This window comes from Sminthopsis crassicaudata, chromosome 3 (genome assembly GCF_048593235.1).
Source record: "Sminthopsis crassicaudata isolate SCR6 chromosome 3, ASM4859323v1, whole genome shotgun sequence".
Classification (NCBI taxonomy): domain Eukaryota; kingdom Metazoa; phylum Chordata; class Mammalia; order Dasyuromorphia; family Dasyuridae; genus Sminthopsis; species Sminthopsis crassicaudata.
Genome location: NC_133619.1, coordinates 317,749,230 through 317,768,201, shown reverse-complemented (window position 1 = coordinate 317,768,201; position 18,972 = coordinate 317,749,230). Strand labels below are relative to the sequence as shown.

The following is an 18,972-nucleotide window of genomic DNA, read 5'->3' as shown; positions in this document are numbered from 1 at the left end:
AAGTCAGAAGAGATCTCAGAGATCAGCTAGTCCAAACACCTTATTTGTAGATGAGAAAACTGAGACCCAGAATGAGTAACTAGCCCAAAAGCAAATTAATGCCTGATAAAATTTACCCAAGCTGGGATTCGGATTGCATTTCTATGACTCTAAGCTTCTTCCTGTGGGTAGGCTAAGTAAGTAAGCTTTGTCCCAGATGTTGAACCTGGCATCGATGTCACCCATTCCCCAGCTAATGATCTCAATTTACTGACATCACTGTCAAAAACAGCCAAATCATCAAAAGCATTATCTTATGGTTTTCTCAAACCATTTGTTATAATATGGATAGGGCTTTCTCCAGCTTGACCTTAGCTACCACTCTGAATACATTTTAGACAATTTTGTCCACTTCTGTTTTAGCTGAACATCTCAAATTTTTTTTTCTGTTTACAAATATATCTCATTGCAACATTTTTTGGAGGCAAGCTTTAACAAAAATAATTTCAAATATAACTATATGACAAAATTGAAGACAACTTCTCTAAAATTCTGATGCAAAGTCTGTACTCCTATTCACCTTATAATGGAGGAATTTTTAAGTGAACCAAAGGAGAAGTCACCAAAAGTATGAAATTATTATGATAAAAGTACTCTTTGCCTTAGATCCTAGGAAGACCTACTCTAGGCATGGCTTCTGGATTAAAAACTATGCTTTATAGATTCTCAGACTATCTGCAGAAATTTCGGAACCAGAGATATGTCCAAGACACCATTGCTTAGAGGAAATAAATCAGGGGATTTATATCATAACACCTTGGGTATAGGTCAAAGGAAAGTGGAGTTGAAGGGGCAGCTAATGATGCTGAGAATTTAAGACAGGCAGAAGGATCCATCCTTTAATTTGGGAATCAGTGAAAATAGAGACACCATTCCCCAAAAGTTGCATTCTAATCACATATTCTGTCCCTCTCCCTTTGGATTTTCCTTCTTTTGTTATAAATTTTAACCAGCTCTCAGAATTCCATGGTCAAATGAAATAATTCCCTGTGTCTTCTATTCATTGGTCACTTCTAGTTCTGCAGTATCACTTTTCTCTAATGAAAATGACATACTAGTATTAGTACTATCTTTGTCAGAGATAAAAAGTTTGGTTTTGAAACATTATATAATTTTGTATTATTATCATAAAATGAAGAAACTTCAGATTTTCTTCTGGAGAAGGGTCTGGGCAACAGAGTCTCCCCTTCCCTCATTCAGCTGAATTCCAAGTCCCCTTCCAATTGGTATTTCCTCCAAGAGAGTTTCCAGAAAATGAAGGCCTATACTTTCTCTTCCTGGACTTCTAGATAAACATAAATAAAAGGATGTAGGAGAGCATGAGGAGTAAAACTGCAGAAACCTAGATCAGGGAGCTTTGAATTCTCAGACCCTAGTCTCCTCTAACCATCCTCTCAAACTCTTTTTTACCAAGTCTTAAAATTCTAGGGGCAGCTAGGTAGTACAATGGATAAAGATCAGGAAGAGCTACATTCAAATACAGCCTCAGAAACTTATTTTCCCCAGAGATTCTACTTAAAAGCTATTAGAAATAATCCACATCTTTAGCAAAGTTGCAGGATACAAAATAAGCCCACATAAGTCATCAGCATTCTTATATATCATTAACAAAATCCAATAGAGTTACAAAGAGAAATTCAATTTAAAGTAACTACTGATAGTATAAAATATTTAGGAATCTATCTGCCAAGGGAAAATTAGGAACTATATGAGCAAATCAGATCTAACCAATTGGGAAAATATTAAATGCTCTTGGATAGTGCGAGCAAATATAATAAAGATGATAATACTACCTAAATTAATCTATTTATTTAGTGCTATACCAATCAGACTCCCAAAAAACTATTTTAATGATCTAGAAAAAATAATAACAAAGTTCATATGGAAAAACAAAAGCTCAAGAATTTTAAGGGAATTAATGAAAAAAAAATCAAATGAAGGTGACTTATCTGTACCAGATCTAAAATTATATTATAAAGCAGCAGTTACCAAAACCATTTGGTATTGGCTAAGAAATGGACTAGTTGATCAGCGGAATAGATTAGATTCAAAGGACAAAATAGTCAATAACTTTAATGATCTCGTGTTTGACAAGCCCAAGGACCCCAGCTTTTGAGATAAGAACTCACTGTTTGACAAAAACTGCTGGGAAAATTGGGAATTAGTATGGCAGAAACTAGGCATTGACCCACACTTAACACCATGCACCAAGATAAGGTCAAAAATGGGTTCATGACCTAGGCATAAAGAATGAGATTATAAATACATTAGAAGAACATAAGATAGTTTACCTCTCAGACCTGTGGAAGAGGAAGGAATTTATGACCAAAGAAGAACTAGAGATTATTATTGATCACAAAATAGAAAATTTTTATTATATCAAATTGAAAAGTTTTTGTACAAACAAAACTAATGCAGATGAGATTAGAAGGGAAGCAATAAACTGGGAAAATATTTTTATAGTTAAAGGTTCTGATAAAGGCCTCATTTCCAAAATTATATATATAGAGAGAATGGGGCAGCTAGGTGGCGCAGTGGATAGAACACCAGCCCTGAATTCAGGAGGACCTGAGTTCAAATCTAATCTCAGGCACTTAACACTTCCTAGCTGTGTGACCCTGGACAGGTCACTTAACCCTAGCCTCAGGGGGGAGGAAAAATACATATATATATATATATATATATATATATATATATATATATATATATATATATATATATATATAAAGAGAGAGAGAGAGAGAGAGAGAGAGAGAGAGAGAGAGAGAGAGAATGGACTCTAATTTATAAGAAATCAAGTCATTCTCTAATTGGTAAATAGCCAAAGGATATGGACAGACAATTCTCAGACGAAGAAATTGAAACTATTTCTAGCCATATGAAAAGATGCTCCAAGTCATTATTAATCAGAGAAATGAAAATTAAGACAACTCTGAGATACCACTACACACCTGTCAGATTGGCTAGAATGACAAGGAAAGATAATGTGGAATGTTGGAGGGGATGTGGGAAAACTGTGACACTGATACATTGTTGGTGGAATTGTGAAAGAATCCAGCCATTCTGGAGAGCAATTTGGAACTATGCTCAAAAAGTTATCAAACTGTGCATACCCTTTGACCCAGCAGTGTTACTACTGGGCTTATATCCCAAAGAGATCTTACAGAAGGGAAAGGGACCTGTATGTGCAACAATGTTTGTGGCAGCCCTCTTTGTAGTGGCCAGAAACTGGAAGCTGAGTGGATGCCCATCAATTGGAGAATGACTGAATAAATTGTGGTCTATGAATGTCATGGAATATTATTGTTCTGTAAGAAATGACCAGCAAGAGGGTTTCAGAAAGGCCTGGAGAGACTTACATGAATTGATGCTGAGTGAAATGAGGAGGACCAGGAAATCATTATATACTTCAACAACAGTACTTTATGATGATCAATTCTGATGGCCCTGACCATCTTCAACAATAAGATGAACCAAATCAGTTAACAACAGAGCAGTAATGAACTGAACCAGCTACACCCAGCAAAAGAACTCTGGGAAATGAGTATGAACCAGAATTCCCAATGCCTCTATTTTTGTCCGCCTGCATTTTTGATTTCCTTCACAGGCTAATTGTTCACTATTTCAAAATCTGATTCTTTTTGTACAGCAAAAATAACTGTATGGACATGTATACATATATTGTATTTAACATATACTTTAACATATTTAACATGTATTGGTCAACCTGCAATCTGGGAGAAGGGGTGGGGGGAAGGAGGGGAAAAATTGCAACAAAAGGTTTTGCAATTGCCAAAGCTGAAAAATTACCTTGCTTCTATTTCTCCTCAATAAAAGGTAAACACATTGGAGAAGGCAATGCAAATCACTCCAGAGTTTTTGCAAAGAAAATCTCCATAGACAACATACATGGGGTCACCGAGATGGACATGATTGAACGATAACAATAATCCTAACATTTCCATCAGGTTCTTCTACTGGAGCTGCCATTTCTTGGGCTTCTGGACCAACCAGAAGCCATCACTGGAATGCTGAATTCTTAAGTGTCCTGATATTACACAAGAAATTCACATTAAAGTTATCACTAAAGTGAACTAGGTTAGGAGATCAGTGCCCTAGAGATGAGATCATGCTCTGAAGAAGAATGAAATCAGTCTCAATCCAGAGGCCTTTTGGGTTAAGAAATTTATCCATAGGCATTTGGCCAATGAACTTGAGAAGGCTCACTAAGTTGCAGAGGAAAGATTTCTGAACTCATAGAGCTCAATTTAGAATTAAAGGACCTGAGTTCATAACTCAGTTCTATCTGTAGAATCATGAATTATTCATTTAGAATAGTTAGGTGGATAGTGGATAGAGGACCTTTTTGAAGTCAGGAGGATCTGAGTTCAAATGTGACTTCAGATACTTACTAACTGTGTAAACCTGGACAACTCATTTAACCCCTTTAGACCCTTCTTTGCTCCTATAAAATGAAAATGTTGGAGTGGATAAACTCTAAAAGAGGGTATTGGATTTGATGGTCTTTGGGTGTGACCTGAACCAGACTAAAATGTAATTGGGAAATTTTTGATGAAATTAATTGAAATACAGTAAAAAAGTAAGCTAATATGTGATCTTCTAAGTCAATATGTAGCCTAGAAGGAATCCTTATATAAGCTATAATGGTCTTTTTTTTTATTGGAGTTTAATACTGCTCTAGAATATCTGAATTTCCCAGAAAGTTTTCCAACAAGTTCTTTAGAGTATAATGAATCTTACAAGAAAATGGATTTTTATTCTACATGCTATTCCTATAGTGATTCATTGATTTAAACTTAATAAAGCACAAATTTCAAGGAAAAATTAATTTAAATTTATAAAAATGTTTCTAGAAGGTTTATACAAACTATATCACACAGGCAAAAAGTTTGTTTTTGTATACAATCTCCTTCATCCAGATAAGAATGCTTTTTACAGTTTAAAATAACATTTTTTTGCATTTTAAAATGTCAAAATCATTTTTAGTTCACAGGGTATTCAAAAATTTAGATGGGATTTGATCCTCTGCAATTGTTTATCTAGCAGATAAACAATTAGAGTATTGATAGAGTATTGATTTTTATTGATATATATTAGAGTATTGATAGAGTATTGATTTTTCTTTCACACTTTTCAAGTTATTATTACTAATGTAGTATGACACTGGAAACATTGAAATAAATGATGAAATAGGTAAAATAACCAGTTTTTAGAAATATAGAATTGGTTGGTTCTCCATCATTTGTCAGCTGATATTAAATAGCAGGATTTTTGCTATTGCTATTCCTTAAGAAATAAGGAAAATCAAGGTACCTGTACCTGAAATTTCCATGTGCACTTGCATTTTGGAGGAAAATAACTTGGGTAATATGGACTTGAAAATTTCCCTTCAAACCCAATGTTCTCCTTGGCTAATATTGTGCTTCCACACTCTGCCAAAGAAAAATAAGGCACAGAAATTAGTATTGTTTGAGAGAAAAAACACAATAAATTCTCTAAAGGCCTAAGCATTTATCATGGCAAATAGTAAATTTAATCAGTTCAGGCTTGACTTCTAATTTTCCATTTAACAGCAAGTTTATGGTACTTTAAGGATACAAAATATTGAGCTCACAGTACCAATATTGGTTTCTTCCAGAACAGGAGAAATGGAAGAAGTCTTTAAGATCATCTATTTTAATAGCCTCAGTTTTATTGTTGTTATTTAGTTGTTTCAGTTGTATCCAACACTTCATCACCCCATTTGGAGTTTTCTTGGCAAAGATATTTCAGTGTTTTACCATTTCCTTTTTTAGTTTACTTGACAGATGAGGAAACTGAGGCAAATTGGGTTAAGTGACTTGCCCAAGGTCACATAGCTTCTAAGTGTTGGAGGCCAGATTTGAATTCAGGAAGATGAGCCTAGTGGATAGAGAGCCAGGTTTGAAATCAGGAAAACTTATTTATATCTATATTCACATACATACATATATGTGTGTGTGTATATATATATATATGTATATATATGTACATATATACATATATATATGTTTATACACAATCATATGCATGTGTGGGATATACAGGCTCATTTTGGTTAAATAAAACTATTTCCCTCATTTATACTTGTATATAATGAAAAAAGTCCTCTAAATCATGCATGATTTTGGAGAAGAAATAAGCCTGGTTCATTGAAACAGATCAGAACAAGAGTGAGCCATTAGCCTTTTTAGATTTATGCTATCTCCTGCCTGCCTGAGGAAGATTATCTAAATTTCTCTATACATTTTACTCAGAGCACTTGAAAATATGGTTAAAGTGACTGTAATTATCCATAATTAAACAATAGTTTTTTTCCCCTGAGGCAATTGGGATTAAGTGACTTTCCCAGGATCACATAGCTAGGAAGTGTTAAGTGTCTGAGACCACATTTAAACTCAGGTTTTCTTGACCTCAGGGCTGGTAGGCTGGTACTCTATCCACTGCACTACTTAGCTGTCCCTAAACAGTAATTTTTTATATCTGATTATACAAAGCCTTCTGAAATTGGATTAATTAGAAAACATATATGTTGATCAGTTTAGGATTTAGGAAAGTTCAATGATCATCTTTATACTTGTTTATAGTATTGTAAACCAAAGGCAATAAAAATACAACACATAGCTCCCTTCCTCCATCAGGAATACATTATCATGAGCTTCATTTGGCTACAGAAATTGTACTTCTGAATTCCCAAGTACAGAGATCTCTCTCTTGAGGACATTACTTTTTCTGATGCAAGTGGGCACTTTCTTTGCAACTTAGAGCACTTAGAGGTTAAGTGACTTGCCCAAGATCAAAGACACAGTATGTATCAGAGGTAGAACTTGAATCCACATCTTTCTAGCTTTCAGGCAAATCCTTTATCCAATACACCAACTGGCCTCTCATATATTGTATGCATACATTTACATGCTTTTACACACACATATACACATATATGAGATTCACATTTTTAAACGTTTCACAAGACACTTACTTTCTTCTGGAATGACCTCAAAAAATCCCCGAATTCCTGACAATCTTCGCACTCGTGGTGATTTAAAGGTCACCAACATGAGATTGTTTGTTGAAACAAATGACATTAATGATCTGGTAGGTTCACAAATCCTGAAACAAGATACAGAGTAAAGACATGAATAACAGATTATTGAATGACCAGGAGTTCAAAAACCAATCACTCATTATATAGGCTGTTCCAAAGCTCTTAAGGAAGTTTTGAGCTATTAAACTCAAAATTATTCAGTTGATTCAGTTAGTCAATTCTTCATGACTCCATTTAGCATTTTCTTGGCAAAAATGGTGGGGTGTTTTGTTACTTCCTTCTTCAGGTCATTTTACAGATGAGGAATTGAGGCAAAGAGGGTTAAGTGACTTATCCGGGTCATACAGCTTGTTAAATGTCTGAGCACAGTTTTGAACTAAAGATGAGTATTTCTGATTCCAGGACTGAAGTTCTATCCACTGCCCTACAGAGCTGCCCCAGCTTAAAATCACTTTAAGATTTTTAAGTTGCCCTCAACAAATTTTGTCATCTTCAAAATGGATATAAAAGTATCTGTCCACTTTATCTCATATGATTGATGTGAAAATCAAGTAAGACTTAGGTTTTGGGGAGAAAAATTCATTATTTGGTTTAAAAATTTGTTGGGAAAGCTGGAAAACAATTTCTGGAAGAAATTGGACATAAGCTAATATCTTAACCATTTACCAAGATAAGTTAAAAAGGGCAACATGACCCAGATATGAAAGGGAGAAATTACAAGAAAATTTGAAGATTATAGGACATATTACCTTTTAGATTTGTGGATTAGTTAACAATTTGTGAATAAACAAGAAATAGAGAGCAGTGTGAGGTATAAAATAAAAAGATGAGAAGGAAAAAAGAAAATTGGGGGAAATTTTTATAGACAGCTTCTCAGATGAAAATCTATCTCAACTATGTAAAGAACTTTGTCAAATTTATAAGATATGAGTCATTTCCCAATTGATAGTCAAAGGATATGAACAGGCAATTTTCTTAAAGAAAAAAACAAAATAATTTATAGTTATATGAAAAAATGTCTAACTCATTATTGATTAGAGAAATGCAAATTTAAACAACCTTAAGGTAGCATTTTATACCTATCAGATTGGATAAAGTAAGAAGAGAAAGCAATAAATGTTGGAGGGTCTGGGAAAACTTGGAACACTCACTGTTGGTGGAACTATGAATTAATACAACAGTTTTGGAGAGCAGTCTGGAATCATGTCTAAAGAGTTATTCAACTGCTTATATCCTTTAATCCAGCAATATTAATAGATCTGTTTCCCAAAATGATTAGGGAAAAGTGAAAAGAACATATATGCTCTAAATTACTTATAGCAACTCTCTTTGTGATGGTGAAGAGTTAAAAATGTGAAAATGCTGTCAGTTGGGGACTAGCTAAACACGTAGTATATGATTGAAATAGAATGGTTCTGGGGCAGCTAGGTGGTGCAGTGGATAGAGCACCAGCCCTAAATTCAGGAGGACCCGAGTTCAAATCTGGTCTCAGACACTTAACACTTCCTAGCTGTGTGACCCTGGACAAGTCACTTAACTCCAGCCTCAGGGAAAAAAAATAGAATGGTACCATGCTATAAGAACTGATCAGCTTGATGATCTTAGAAAAAACATAGATGGTTTTGCATGAAATAATGAAGAGTGTAATGAGCAGAAGTAAGAGAACATTGTACACAATAATAGCAGTATTGTTTTAAGAACAACTTTGAGCAGCAGTCATCAAAATCATTTGGCACTGGCTAAGAAATATTAGTAGATCAGTAGAATAGATGAGGTATACAAAGCACTGGAGTAGTAAATGGTGATAGTAATACACTGTTTGATAAACCTAAGACTTTAGGTTCTTGAATAAGAACCTAGAAATTAGAAAAGAAAACTATTTGGATCTCTCTGTATCCCTATGTTTAACAAAATATCTTGTACAAAGTATTCACTTAATAAATGCTTGTTGACTTGAATTAATTTTAGATACAGCAAATTGTATTCTATTTCTTGGGCACATTCCACAAGCACTACTGTAAAATTGGCATTGTCTCTGACTGTTGTCTACTAATGGCATTTATGAATGAATCATAGTAGATAAAATATTAGAACTGGAGCCAGGAAGACCTAAATTCATATTCTGCCATTGGTATTTATAAGCTGTGTGGCATTGAGCAGGCCATCTTATTTGTCACTACCTTAGTGTTCTCATCTGTCCAATGAGAGCAACAATATCTCTTGAATCACTTCACATGGTTATTACAAGCATCAAATAACAAAATGTACACAAAGTACTTAATACTTTTTTCAACCATTGTATAATTTTTTCAACCAATGTTTTCAACCAAAAAACAACTTTGTGTAATGGCTAGAAGATGAGCTTTGAAATTAGGGGACTAGGTTTAAATTCTGCACTGACGCTTACTAGTTGTATGACAATGAGAAAGCCATTTAATCTGTTTGAGCTTCAGCTTTTCCATCTATGAATGGGATCAATAATACCTCTTGTGCTACTTCACAAGGCTTTGGGAGTATTAAATTAAATAACATACAAAAACATGTTGCACATTTCCAAGCACTATATAAAAGACAGAGAGGAATTTGTAGAGTGACTAAAGAAATGAGTGACTTTCAAGTCAGAAGATTTAGATTCAAATCCTATCTGACTTATTCTGGTCATGTGACCCTGGATAAATCACTTAATATCTCAAATGCCTCTCAAACTCTAAGATTAAGTAACAGAGCAAGTGTCAATTTGTATTAATAGAGAAAGTCTGTACACTTGCAATTTCCTCATACTAATAAAATCACAAGTCTGGACAAAAATATCAGTTATAATGATAGTAATAGTATTGATGCCAGTAAAAGTCTTGTGTTTCACACGGAAAAATGTCCCTCACCCCCTAAAAAAAACTAGAGAATTAGTAAATAATAAAATAAGGGACATCTTATGAAAACAGATGTTATATCAACAAATATGCCTCCAAACTGTATCCATACCGATATAAGATTGTACTCTTGATAGGCATGAGGGAGTCATAAATAGTCAAGGAGTCAGAGATGCAATTGTCGGCTTCAATTTGTAGGGACACAACAGAGAGGCGAATGAGATAACCAACTGAGGCAATCAGTTTGAAGTGGCACATCAGGTGTCCTGAGGTAGCAGAAATCTCCAGAGGAAAGTGCTGAAAAGGATTATCTGCATATATGTCCTTAGCACAGCCTTTATCTGTGAAGACAGTACAGTTTACTTGAACACCAAAAAGTGAATTTCCTGCTGGCCTTTAAACAGAATGTGTCAATAGCAAAATAATTTATTTTTCAGGGAGGGAAAAGATGTAGCAAAAAAGAAAGATTTGGGAAATCAAGCATGAAACCATTTACCTATTCCAATAGTTGAAGAGTAATCAGACCTGAGTCCAGCTGTATCAAGAAAACAAAAAGAAAAGTTAGAGCCAGCATTTCTATTCAGGTCTATTTAATCATGGGAAAAGCTTCCTAGTCCTTTATAAAAAGAAGTATCAGTAAATATGATCATCAGAAATAATGCAATAATTAATGCTGTTCTATATAAAGTGAGCTTAAGAACTTTCCACTGTAGATTTTAATCTTTAAATCATTAAACAGAACCAGAAGATCACTATACACTTCAACAACAATACTGTATGAAGATGTATTCTGATGGAAATGGATATCTTCAACACAAAGAAGATCCAACTCACTTCCAGTTGATCAATGATGGACAGAAACAACTACACCCAGAGAAGGAACACTGGGAAGTGAATGTAAATTGTTAGCACTACTGTCTATCTACCCAGGTTACTTATACCTTTGGAATCTAATACTTAATGTGCAACATGACAATGGTATTTACACACATATATTGTATCTAGGTTATACTGTAACACATGTAAAATGTATGGGATTGCCTGTCATCAAGGGAGTAAGGGAGGGAGGGGATAATTTGGAAAAATGAATACAAGGGATAATATTATAAAAAATTACTCATGCATATATACTGTGAAAAAAAATTATAAATAAAAAAAATCTTTAAATCATTAGGAAATGGAGTGTGCACATTTCTATAGAAATTAAATTGGTCTCTTGAAGGAGTTTGTAATCTGATAGAGATATTGTCAGTTGTCAAATTGATAATTATATTTGGACTATATAAAAATTCAGGTACATAATGCTAGATAATTCTGGAGGGAAAGTAGAGATAGATATTGTTCTGACTTCTTTCTCCAGGATTTTCAGATTGTCCTTTAAAATGAATGGTCTGAGAAAACATGAAGCCATAATGAATACAGGAAGAAGAAAACTACTCTTCAGTAGATTAGACATTGATTTGGAACTTTCATGTTTGCAGTCAGGTTCCAGCCAATGCTGTTTAATCACTACATTCATTTAAGCCAATTGCTTCACTATGCTATGCTCCATTGCTCTTATCTGAACTTTCTTCAACAAGAGTGGAAAACATTAAGTTCATTAAACTATTGCTACAACCAAAAGCAAACAGCAGAGCTTAGAGGAAGACACACCATTTAGTACCACAGAATCCATGTCAATAGCCAAGCCCTGCAGGCTCCCCACAGAGGTCCGGTTCACAATGCTTGTCTGAATAGAGTCCTTCAAGATGGCCGCTACACATTCTTCACAGAAGACCTTGGCATGTGGTACCACAAACACAAGCCAAAAGTGGACAAGGAGGCCACCCTCATTATTGTTGCTGAAGCAAAGAAATAGAGATGTTCAGGAAAATTTTTAGGGTGATAGCATTTCAGGGGGAAGCTAGGGCATGTAGTGCCCAGACACAAATATGGAACTTCTTTTAAATAGGACTGGTTTCTCAAAAGGAGATCACAAAACAAGGAAAGATTCTTGTTTGGTGAATCATGTCCTCTCTGTGGAAGTGGGAGGGAGGAAGGACACCAGGGTATTTTCAACAAAGGGTAACCATATTGAAAGTCAGGTAAATAAGACCATAGAAGACAGAAGGGAACTTGGAAGCCATGAAATCTAATCTCCTCACTTTGCTTCTGAGGAAATTGAAGTTAAAAGAAAGGTGATTTGTCTAGGGTCACATAGTTATTAAGTGTTTAAGCAAGATTCAAACTTAAGTCTCCCTGATTTCAAGTCCAGCAGTCTGTATTTCAACAAACATTTATGTTAGGAAATAGGAAGTACAAAGAAAATAGGAAAATAATCTCTACCCTCAAGGAGCCAACATTCTTTGAGGGAAAATGCAACATATACTTAGTTAAATGAGACCAAAGTCTAATTGCACACATGCATACATATATGGAGAAAAACAGAGATAGAGAGAGACAGACAGAAACATAGACACACACACACAGACACAGAGACAAAAACGTAGAGAAAGACAGAGAGTCAGAGAGACACACACAGAAAGAAACAGAGACATACACACAGAGACAGAGAGAAGGAGAGAAAGGGAGGAAAAGAGAGGGGGGAGGCAGAGAGGGAGAGGAAAGAGAGAAAGACAGACAGACAGACAGACAGACAGACACATACCCAGAGAGAGAAAGAGAAAAACAGACACACACACACACACACACACACACACACATAGAGACAGAGAGAGATGGGGAGGGGAGACAGAGAGAGACAGAGAGAGACATAGAGACAAAGATAGACAGAGACAGAGGCAGAGAGAGAGAGAGAAAAAAAAACAAACAAACACACACACAGAGAAAGACAGAGAAAGAGAGACAGAGGGGGCAGACAGAGAGACAGACAGATACATACATAGAGAGACACACAAAGACAAAGACACACAAAGAAGAGACAAACAGAGACAGAGATAGAGAGATGCAGGGAACAGAACTAACAACTGGCAGACAGTTTCATGCCATTTGTGGCACACAAGGTATACTCTGAAGGAAGTCAGAGATACTACAGAGCAGATAGGTGGCATCTTAATTCACCGAGTGCTGGGCCTGGAGGCAGGAAGATTCATCTTCCAGTCATATATGACTGAAATTAATCAATAACATACTGACACCAATCCATAATGTAACTTCATGATTCCCATAGCTCTAGGGCACATGAGTTAAGATACACCAAGGCAGAAAGAACCTATGAATGCTGTAGATTATGACCAGTTTAAGATGTTACCTGACATCTACAACCACAGACTTCTTGTAAAATTTGGAGAAAGCAGATGTTGAGTATACTAGGTTCATCTGAAAAAGAAAAATCAGGATGCCAGTTTAGGTAGATTCTTGTTTTATGGCAGTTGATGAGAACAAAATCTTTTAGGTTTGGTTACCTTTAGAAAACTGGTTTAAAAAAAAATCACTCGAATGTATTTACTCATTTAATTAGTCTGAATTTTGTATATTCAATCAAATTGGTATCTTGCATTAAAATAAAATGCTACAGAGTGTATAACAAATGCTTTAGAATCCCTTTTGATTAATTCATTTACTTGGCTTTTCAATTAATCAATAAATATCTATGGAAAATCTATTACATATATCCAATGCTTGCAGCTAAATTCAGAATAAAAGGAGGATACAAACCAGTTGCATTTTCCTCCTGCCTCTGTCTTTCTTTGTTTTTCACAAGTGGTGGGAAAGCTAATGGGAAATATCTAAAACATACTGCAGTCCTTGAAGAAAGATCATATAACACCAACCACTTCTTTATAAGGAGCTTCATGATACTGTGAGTCAAACATGCTGCATCACAGAGCTTCTTAGCTCCCTTCATTTGCCACTGATTAATACCAGGGCTTAGTACAGGGCAAACAAAAGATCACTTCTCAAATTTCAGCCCTGATTCAATCTCTCTACATGTGACAGGAGGCACACTTGTCAAAAAGCCTCTTCATGAGGACATCCTGCTTTCATAATGTTTCAGGGTCCGCAGGAGAATCAATCTTCAAGGAAAGGTTCTCAGGAGAGTAGAAAGTCAAACAGAAAAAAAGGGAGAAGGAAGGAAATAAGCATTATATAATATTTACATTTCAGGACAGCTAGGTGGCGCAGTACATAAAGTGCTTGCCCTAGAGTCAGGAAGACTCATCTTCCTGAGTTTAAATCCGGCCTTAGACTCTTCTTAGCTGTGCAACTTTGCTCCAATCACCCAATCCTTTTGCCTCAGTTTTCTCATCTGTAAAATGACCTGGAGAAGAATGGCAACCTTCCAGCGTTTTTGCCAAGAAAATCCCAAATAGGTTCATGAAGATTCGGACATAACTGAACAACAAAAATGCTTTCTGTGTGCTAGGCACTGTGCTAAGTATTTTTTTAATATAAATTTTATCTCACTTGATACTCATGACAACCCTTTGAGGTGGGTGCCAGAATTAGTATCATTTTACAATTGAGGAAACTGAGGCTGACAGAAGTTAAGTGATTTGTGGGATAAATATTTGAGGCCAATTTAAAGTTAGATTTTTCCTAACTCTAGACTAGGTCTTCTACCCACTGTAGCACCTGCTGCCCCTAAGAAGAGAACCAATGAGTAGGGAAAAAAAAAGAACAGAAGCTGTGGAGACAGCCCTGTATGAGATCTTTCCATCTTTCCAGGTTCATTGGCCCTCAACCTATCCCATTCTGCTAGAGTTGAGAAATGGATGGGGTAAAACTCCAGGAGCTCTGTGGGATTATCCCATCTTTTCCAGAAACGTTTCAGCCAGGGGTGAGGGGAGACAGAGGAAGAGAGAAGAGAGGTGGGGAGAAAGGGAGGAAAGAGAGACAGAAAGACAGAAAGACAAAGACAGAGACACACAGAGAGACAATCAGAAACAGAGGCAGAGGCAGAGACAGAGATAGAGACAAAGAAAGGTAGAGACAGAGATGGGCAGAGATAGAGAGAGACAGAGACATTCAGAGACAGACAGAGCAATTAGGAATTTCCAGGACCCAGGAAGAAATTTTAAACTAGAAAAAGGAACTTTAGAGATAAATGGGCAAGAAACAGCCTCAACAAAGAATAATAGGACAATAGCTCTAGAGCAGCAGGCTCATACCTCAGAGGCCATCTAATCTAATCTTATTTCATAGAAAAGGAAACTGAGGTCCAGGGGGAGAAAGTTATCTATGCAAGGCTATATCAACAGTAAGCTTTAAGACACTAAAGAGTCCCCTGACACTGGACTCAGTGTTTTTTTCCATAGTACTATTATGTTTTCCTATGCTTTACCCAAGTTATTGTAACCCAAGAACATAACAAAGCTTTCTACAATGCTTCTCAGTTTCTACGCTGACACCCAGGAAAGAGGGCCCTCAGTGTGTCATATTGTGAAGTGCCAATACCTACCAATGTGTATGGAGGAGGTAATTTTACTTTATGAATGTATTTTTCTGGCATTTGTCTCATATTTTATTTTAAGTTTCTCTTCTTGTACAAGATAAGGTCAGTCAGTACAATTATTTGACATAAGATCACCTGGTTCAAATGCTTGCTTTAACTTTTTTATATTACCTGAGTGAATTTGGGCAAGTCATTTAATATCTCAAGCTTAAATTTTCTCAGATGTAAAATGGAGATATTGAACTCAGTGGCTTCTGAAATCCTTTTTACTAAAATGTCTAGAGCCTAGCTTCTTAAACTGGGGTTCAAAACCTCATAATTGAATATAAGGGTTGGGAAATTATGATTATCAATAAATGTTTATTTTGTATACCTCTTTTATATTCCTATACACTTGAGGTCCTATAAAAACTTCACAAGCAAAAAGGGGTCATAAGCAGAAAAAGTTTAAGAAGCCCTGGTCTAGTGTATGAAAAGGTTAAGTGACTCAGCTTCACATAGTTAATATGCACTAGATCAGGATCTGAAACCAGATTATCCTGGCTTTTCAACCCGTCCTCTATCTACAACCACCACCATGAAAATGCCTCTCATTCCACTCTAAGATAAAATCAAAGTCAGAATAAATAATGATGTATAAAAATTGACAACTCAGTGAGGAAACTAATATTGTGTCATTGTAATCCTTTAAATCTTGATACAGATTATGATAATAATAGCTCAGATTTATATAGTGCTTCACAACTTGTGAATCTTTTTCCTTACAACAATCCTCTAAGACAACTATCATTATTATTGTTTTATACAAGGAGAAATCTGAACTTTAGAGGGATTTGCCACTTATTCAGTGTTTTATGAACTGTGGGATGGTGGAGGTAAGACTGAAATGCACATCTTTTGATTTTAAAATCCTGTGATTCTTCTATTTTTACCTACTATGTCTGATGGTGTCTAGTATAGTCTAATTAAGCTTGTATTTTAATAGAAAAGGGCACAATTTAAGACAGAAGTGAACAAAAAGAATTTCTAGCACATTGGATGACAGTACCAGAAACAATTTTAATTAATTAAAGCCATAGGCTAAGTCTAATAAGATGAAAGTTTAAAATAAAAATGTGAAATCCTTCACTGGTTAAAAAAATGAACTACTGAAGTATAGATTGAAGAAGGCATAGCTGTATTATAGATGTTAACTATATTATAGTTTTCCAACTATATTACTTCCCTGTTCAACAGACTACAATGACTCCCTATTGCCTGAAGTCAAATACAAAATCCTTTGTTTGACTTTTAAATTCCTTTTTACCTTGGTCCTTCCTATCTTTCTAAGCTTCTTACTTCTTACTTTCCTCCATATATTCTACAATCTAGTGATTCTGACCTCCTTGCTATCCTTATATATGATATTCCATGTTTCAATTCACTGCATTTTCCTTGTTTGTCCCCCTGTGTGCCATCTTCCCATCTTTCAGATTCATTGATCCCCATTCCATTCTGCTACACTTGGAAGATTGATGAGGTAAAATTCCAGCAGCCCTGTGAGACTTAACTCATCTTTTCCAGGAAGGTTGAAGAAGAGAGAGAGAGAGAGAGAGAGAGAGAGAGAGAGAGAGAGAGAGAGAGAGAGAGAGAGAGAGAGAGAGAGAGAGAGAGAGAGAGAGAGGGAGAGAGGGAGGGAAGGAGGGAAGGAGGGAGGGAAGGAGGGAGGGAAGGAGGGAAGGAGGGAGGGAAGGAGAGAGGGAGGAAGGGAGGGAGGGAGAGAGAGAGAGAGAGAGAGAGAGAGAGAGAGAGAGAGAGAGAGAGAGAGACAGAGACAGAGACAGAGAAATAAAGAGACAAAACGACAGAGAGGGAGAGACAGAGACAGAGCTAGAGCCAGAGAGAGACAGAGACAGAGAAGAAGGGAGAAAGGGAGGGAAAAAGGGAGGAAGAGAGTCAGTCAATCAGTTGGCTGAGAATTCCCAGAACCTAGAAGGAAACTTTAAGCTAGAAAAAAGAAACATCAGAGGCAGATAAACATGAGATAGCCTCAACAAAGAATAATAATATTATAACTTTAGAGCTGGCAGGTCCAGATCTCAGAGACCATCTATTCCAATTCTCTCACTTTTTAAATGAGGAAACTGAAGCCCAGTCTAGTGACCTAGAATTCTCTGCCTCCTGGCTTCCCTGACTTACTTCCAGTTTCATCTAAAAATCCTCCTTTTGCCATTCCTAATCTTCCTCAATGTTAGTACCTTTCCTCTGAGACTACCTCCAATTTATCCTGTGTGAATGTGTGTGTATATGAATACTCACATATATACATGTTTGTATATGCATACATACACACAAATGTATATATATATTTATACACAATTATTTTTATATTGTTTCTCTCTGTTAGGTCATGAGCTCTTATCTTTCTTATCTTTAGTACTTAGCAAGGTTTCTGGCAGATAGTAAAAACTTAAAAAATGCTTATTGATGAGTTGATGTGAACAAGATATTCAGGTTTTAGTGGTCTGAAAACTTGATATGAATGAGTAGTGTAACAAGGCAGATAAATGTCATTTTAGCTTGAATAAATAGCAGCATGTTCTCTATAGAGGCCTTAAGCAGACTACAACAGAAATATTCTATTCAGTTCTGGACATCACATTTTGGAGATGACATGACAAATTAGATCATGTCAGGGAAGGATGATCAGAATGATGAGAGAACTAAAGAGCCATACAAGATTCATCTCAAAGAACTGGAGATGTATTACCAGAAGAAAAAAATTGGAGAGGAGGGAGGAAAAAATTTGACAACTGTTTTCATGTATTTAAAATGTAGGAAATTAATAAGACTCATCTTGTTGTTGCTGTTGGTTGTTGTTTGTCCTTCATTCTCAAAAAAGACCATGAAATTAAGGAGATACCATGTCATGCAAGTGAATTGGATTTAAATGAGAGGGGGGCTATGCAAAGTCACCTGCCTCACTTTCCCCTCCAGAGCCATCTGGGTCCAGTGGCTAGGGATAGATCAGGACTACTGGAGATGGCCCTAGATGCAATGGTAGACCTTGGCTTTTTTAGCTAAGGTCTTCAACAGGTCTCAGTTTTACTGAGTTCCCATCCATTTAGGCAAAGATTCTTCTTTCACTTATTAAAAAAAAAATCTAAATGAATGAATGGATCTGGGAGGGTAAGACTCTCAGGGTTTCTGGCCAAAGCAGAAATGATTACTGTTTATATTCAAACTGAATCAATCAGGACCCAAATAATACCAAATGAACCTTGGCCTAGGACCTATTAGTGGCCAATGAGAATCAAATTGGTTTTGGTTTAAGACTTAGTCCTTGAGAAAGAAGTCCTTGAGAAAGAAGTCTAGCCATTACACTCTATTTTGGATCCAAAAGGCCAAGATTTGAATCATAGTTTGGCTGTGTGATATCTCTGGGCAAGTCACTTGATCATTTTAAACCTCAGTACACTCATCTGTGAAAAGAGGGATTGGATAGGATGATCCTTAAATTTGTCAACCTATGAATAAGGAATAATGGCTAGAAGAAAGACAAATTTTGATTATATTTTGTAAGAAAAAAAGATTCCCAGCAATTA

General features: G+C 35.9%; 1 protein-coding gene across 1 annotated transcript in view; it reads right to left on the bottom strand.

Annotated features, from left to right (window-relative positions):
- Positions 1–18,972, bottom strand: part of TMPRSS7 (transmembrane serine protease 7) — an 88,642-nt gene that overhangs the window by 44,549 nt on the left and 25,121 nt on the right. Inside the window, exons 4-9 of the mRNA XM_074301167.1 lie at positions 13,244–13,311; positions 11,647–11,834; positions 10,490–10,528; positions 10,106–10,334; positions 7,058–7,188; positions 5,380–5,492 (exon numbers count right to left, since the gene is read on the bottom strand). Of these exons, the coding sequence (XP_074157268.1) occupies positions 5,380–5,492; positions 7,058–7,188; positions 10,106–10,334; positions 10,490–10,528; positions 11,647–11,834; positions 13,244–13,311 (768 nt within the window). The remainder of the gene's footprint in view (positions 1–5,379; positions 5,493–7,057; positions 7,189–10,105; positions 10,335–10,489; positions 10,529–11,646; positions 11,835–13,243; positions 13,312–18,972) is intronic.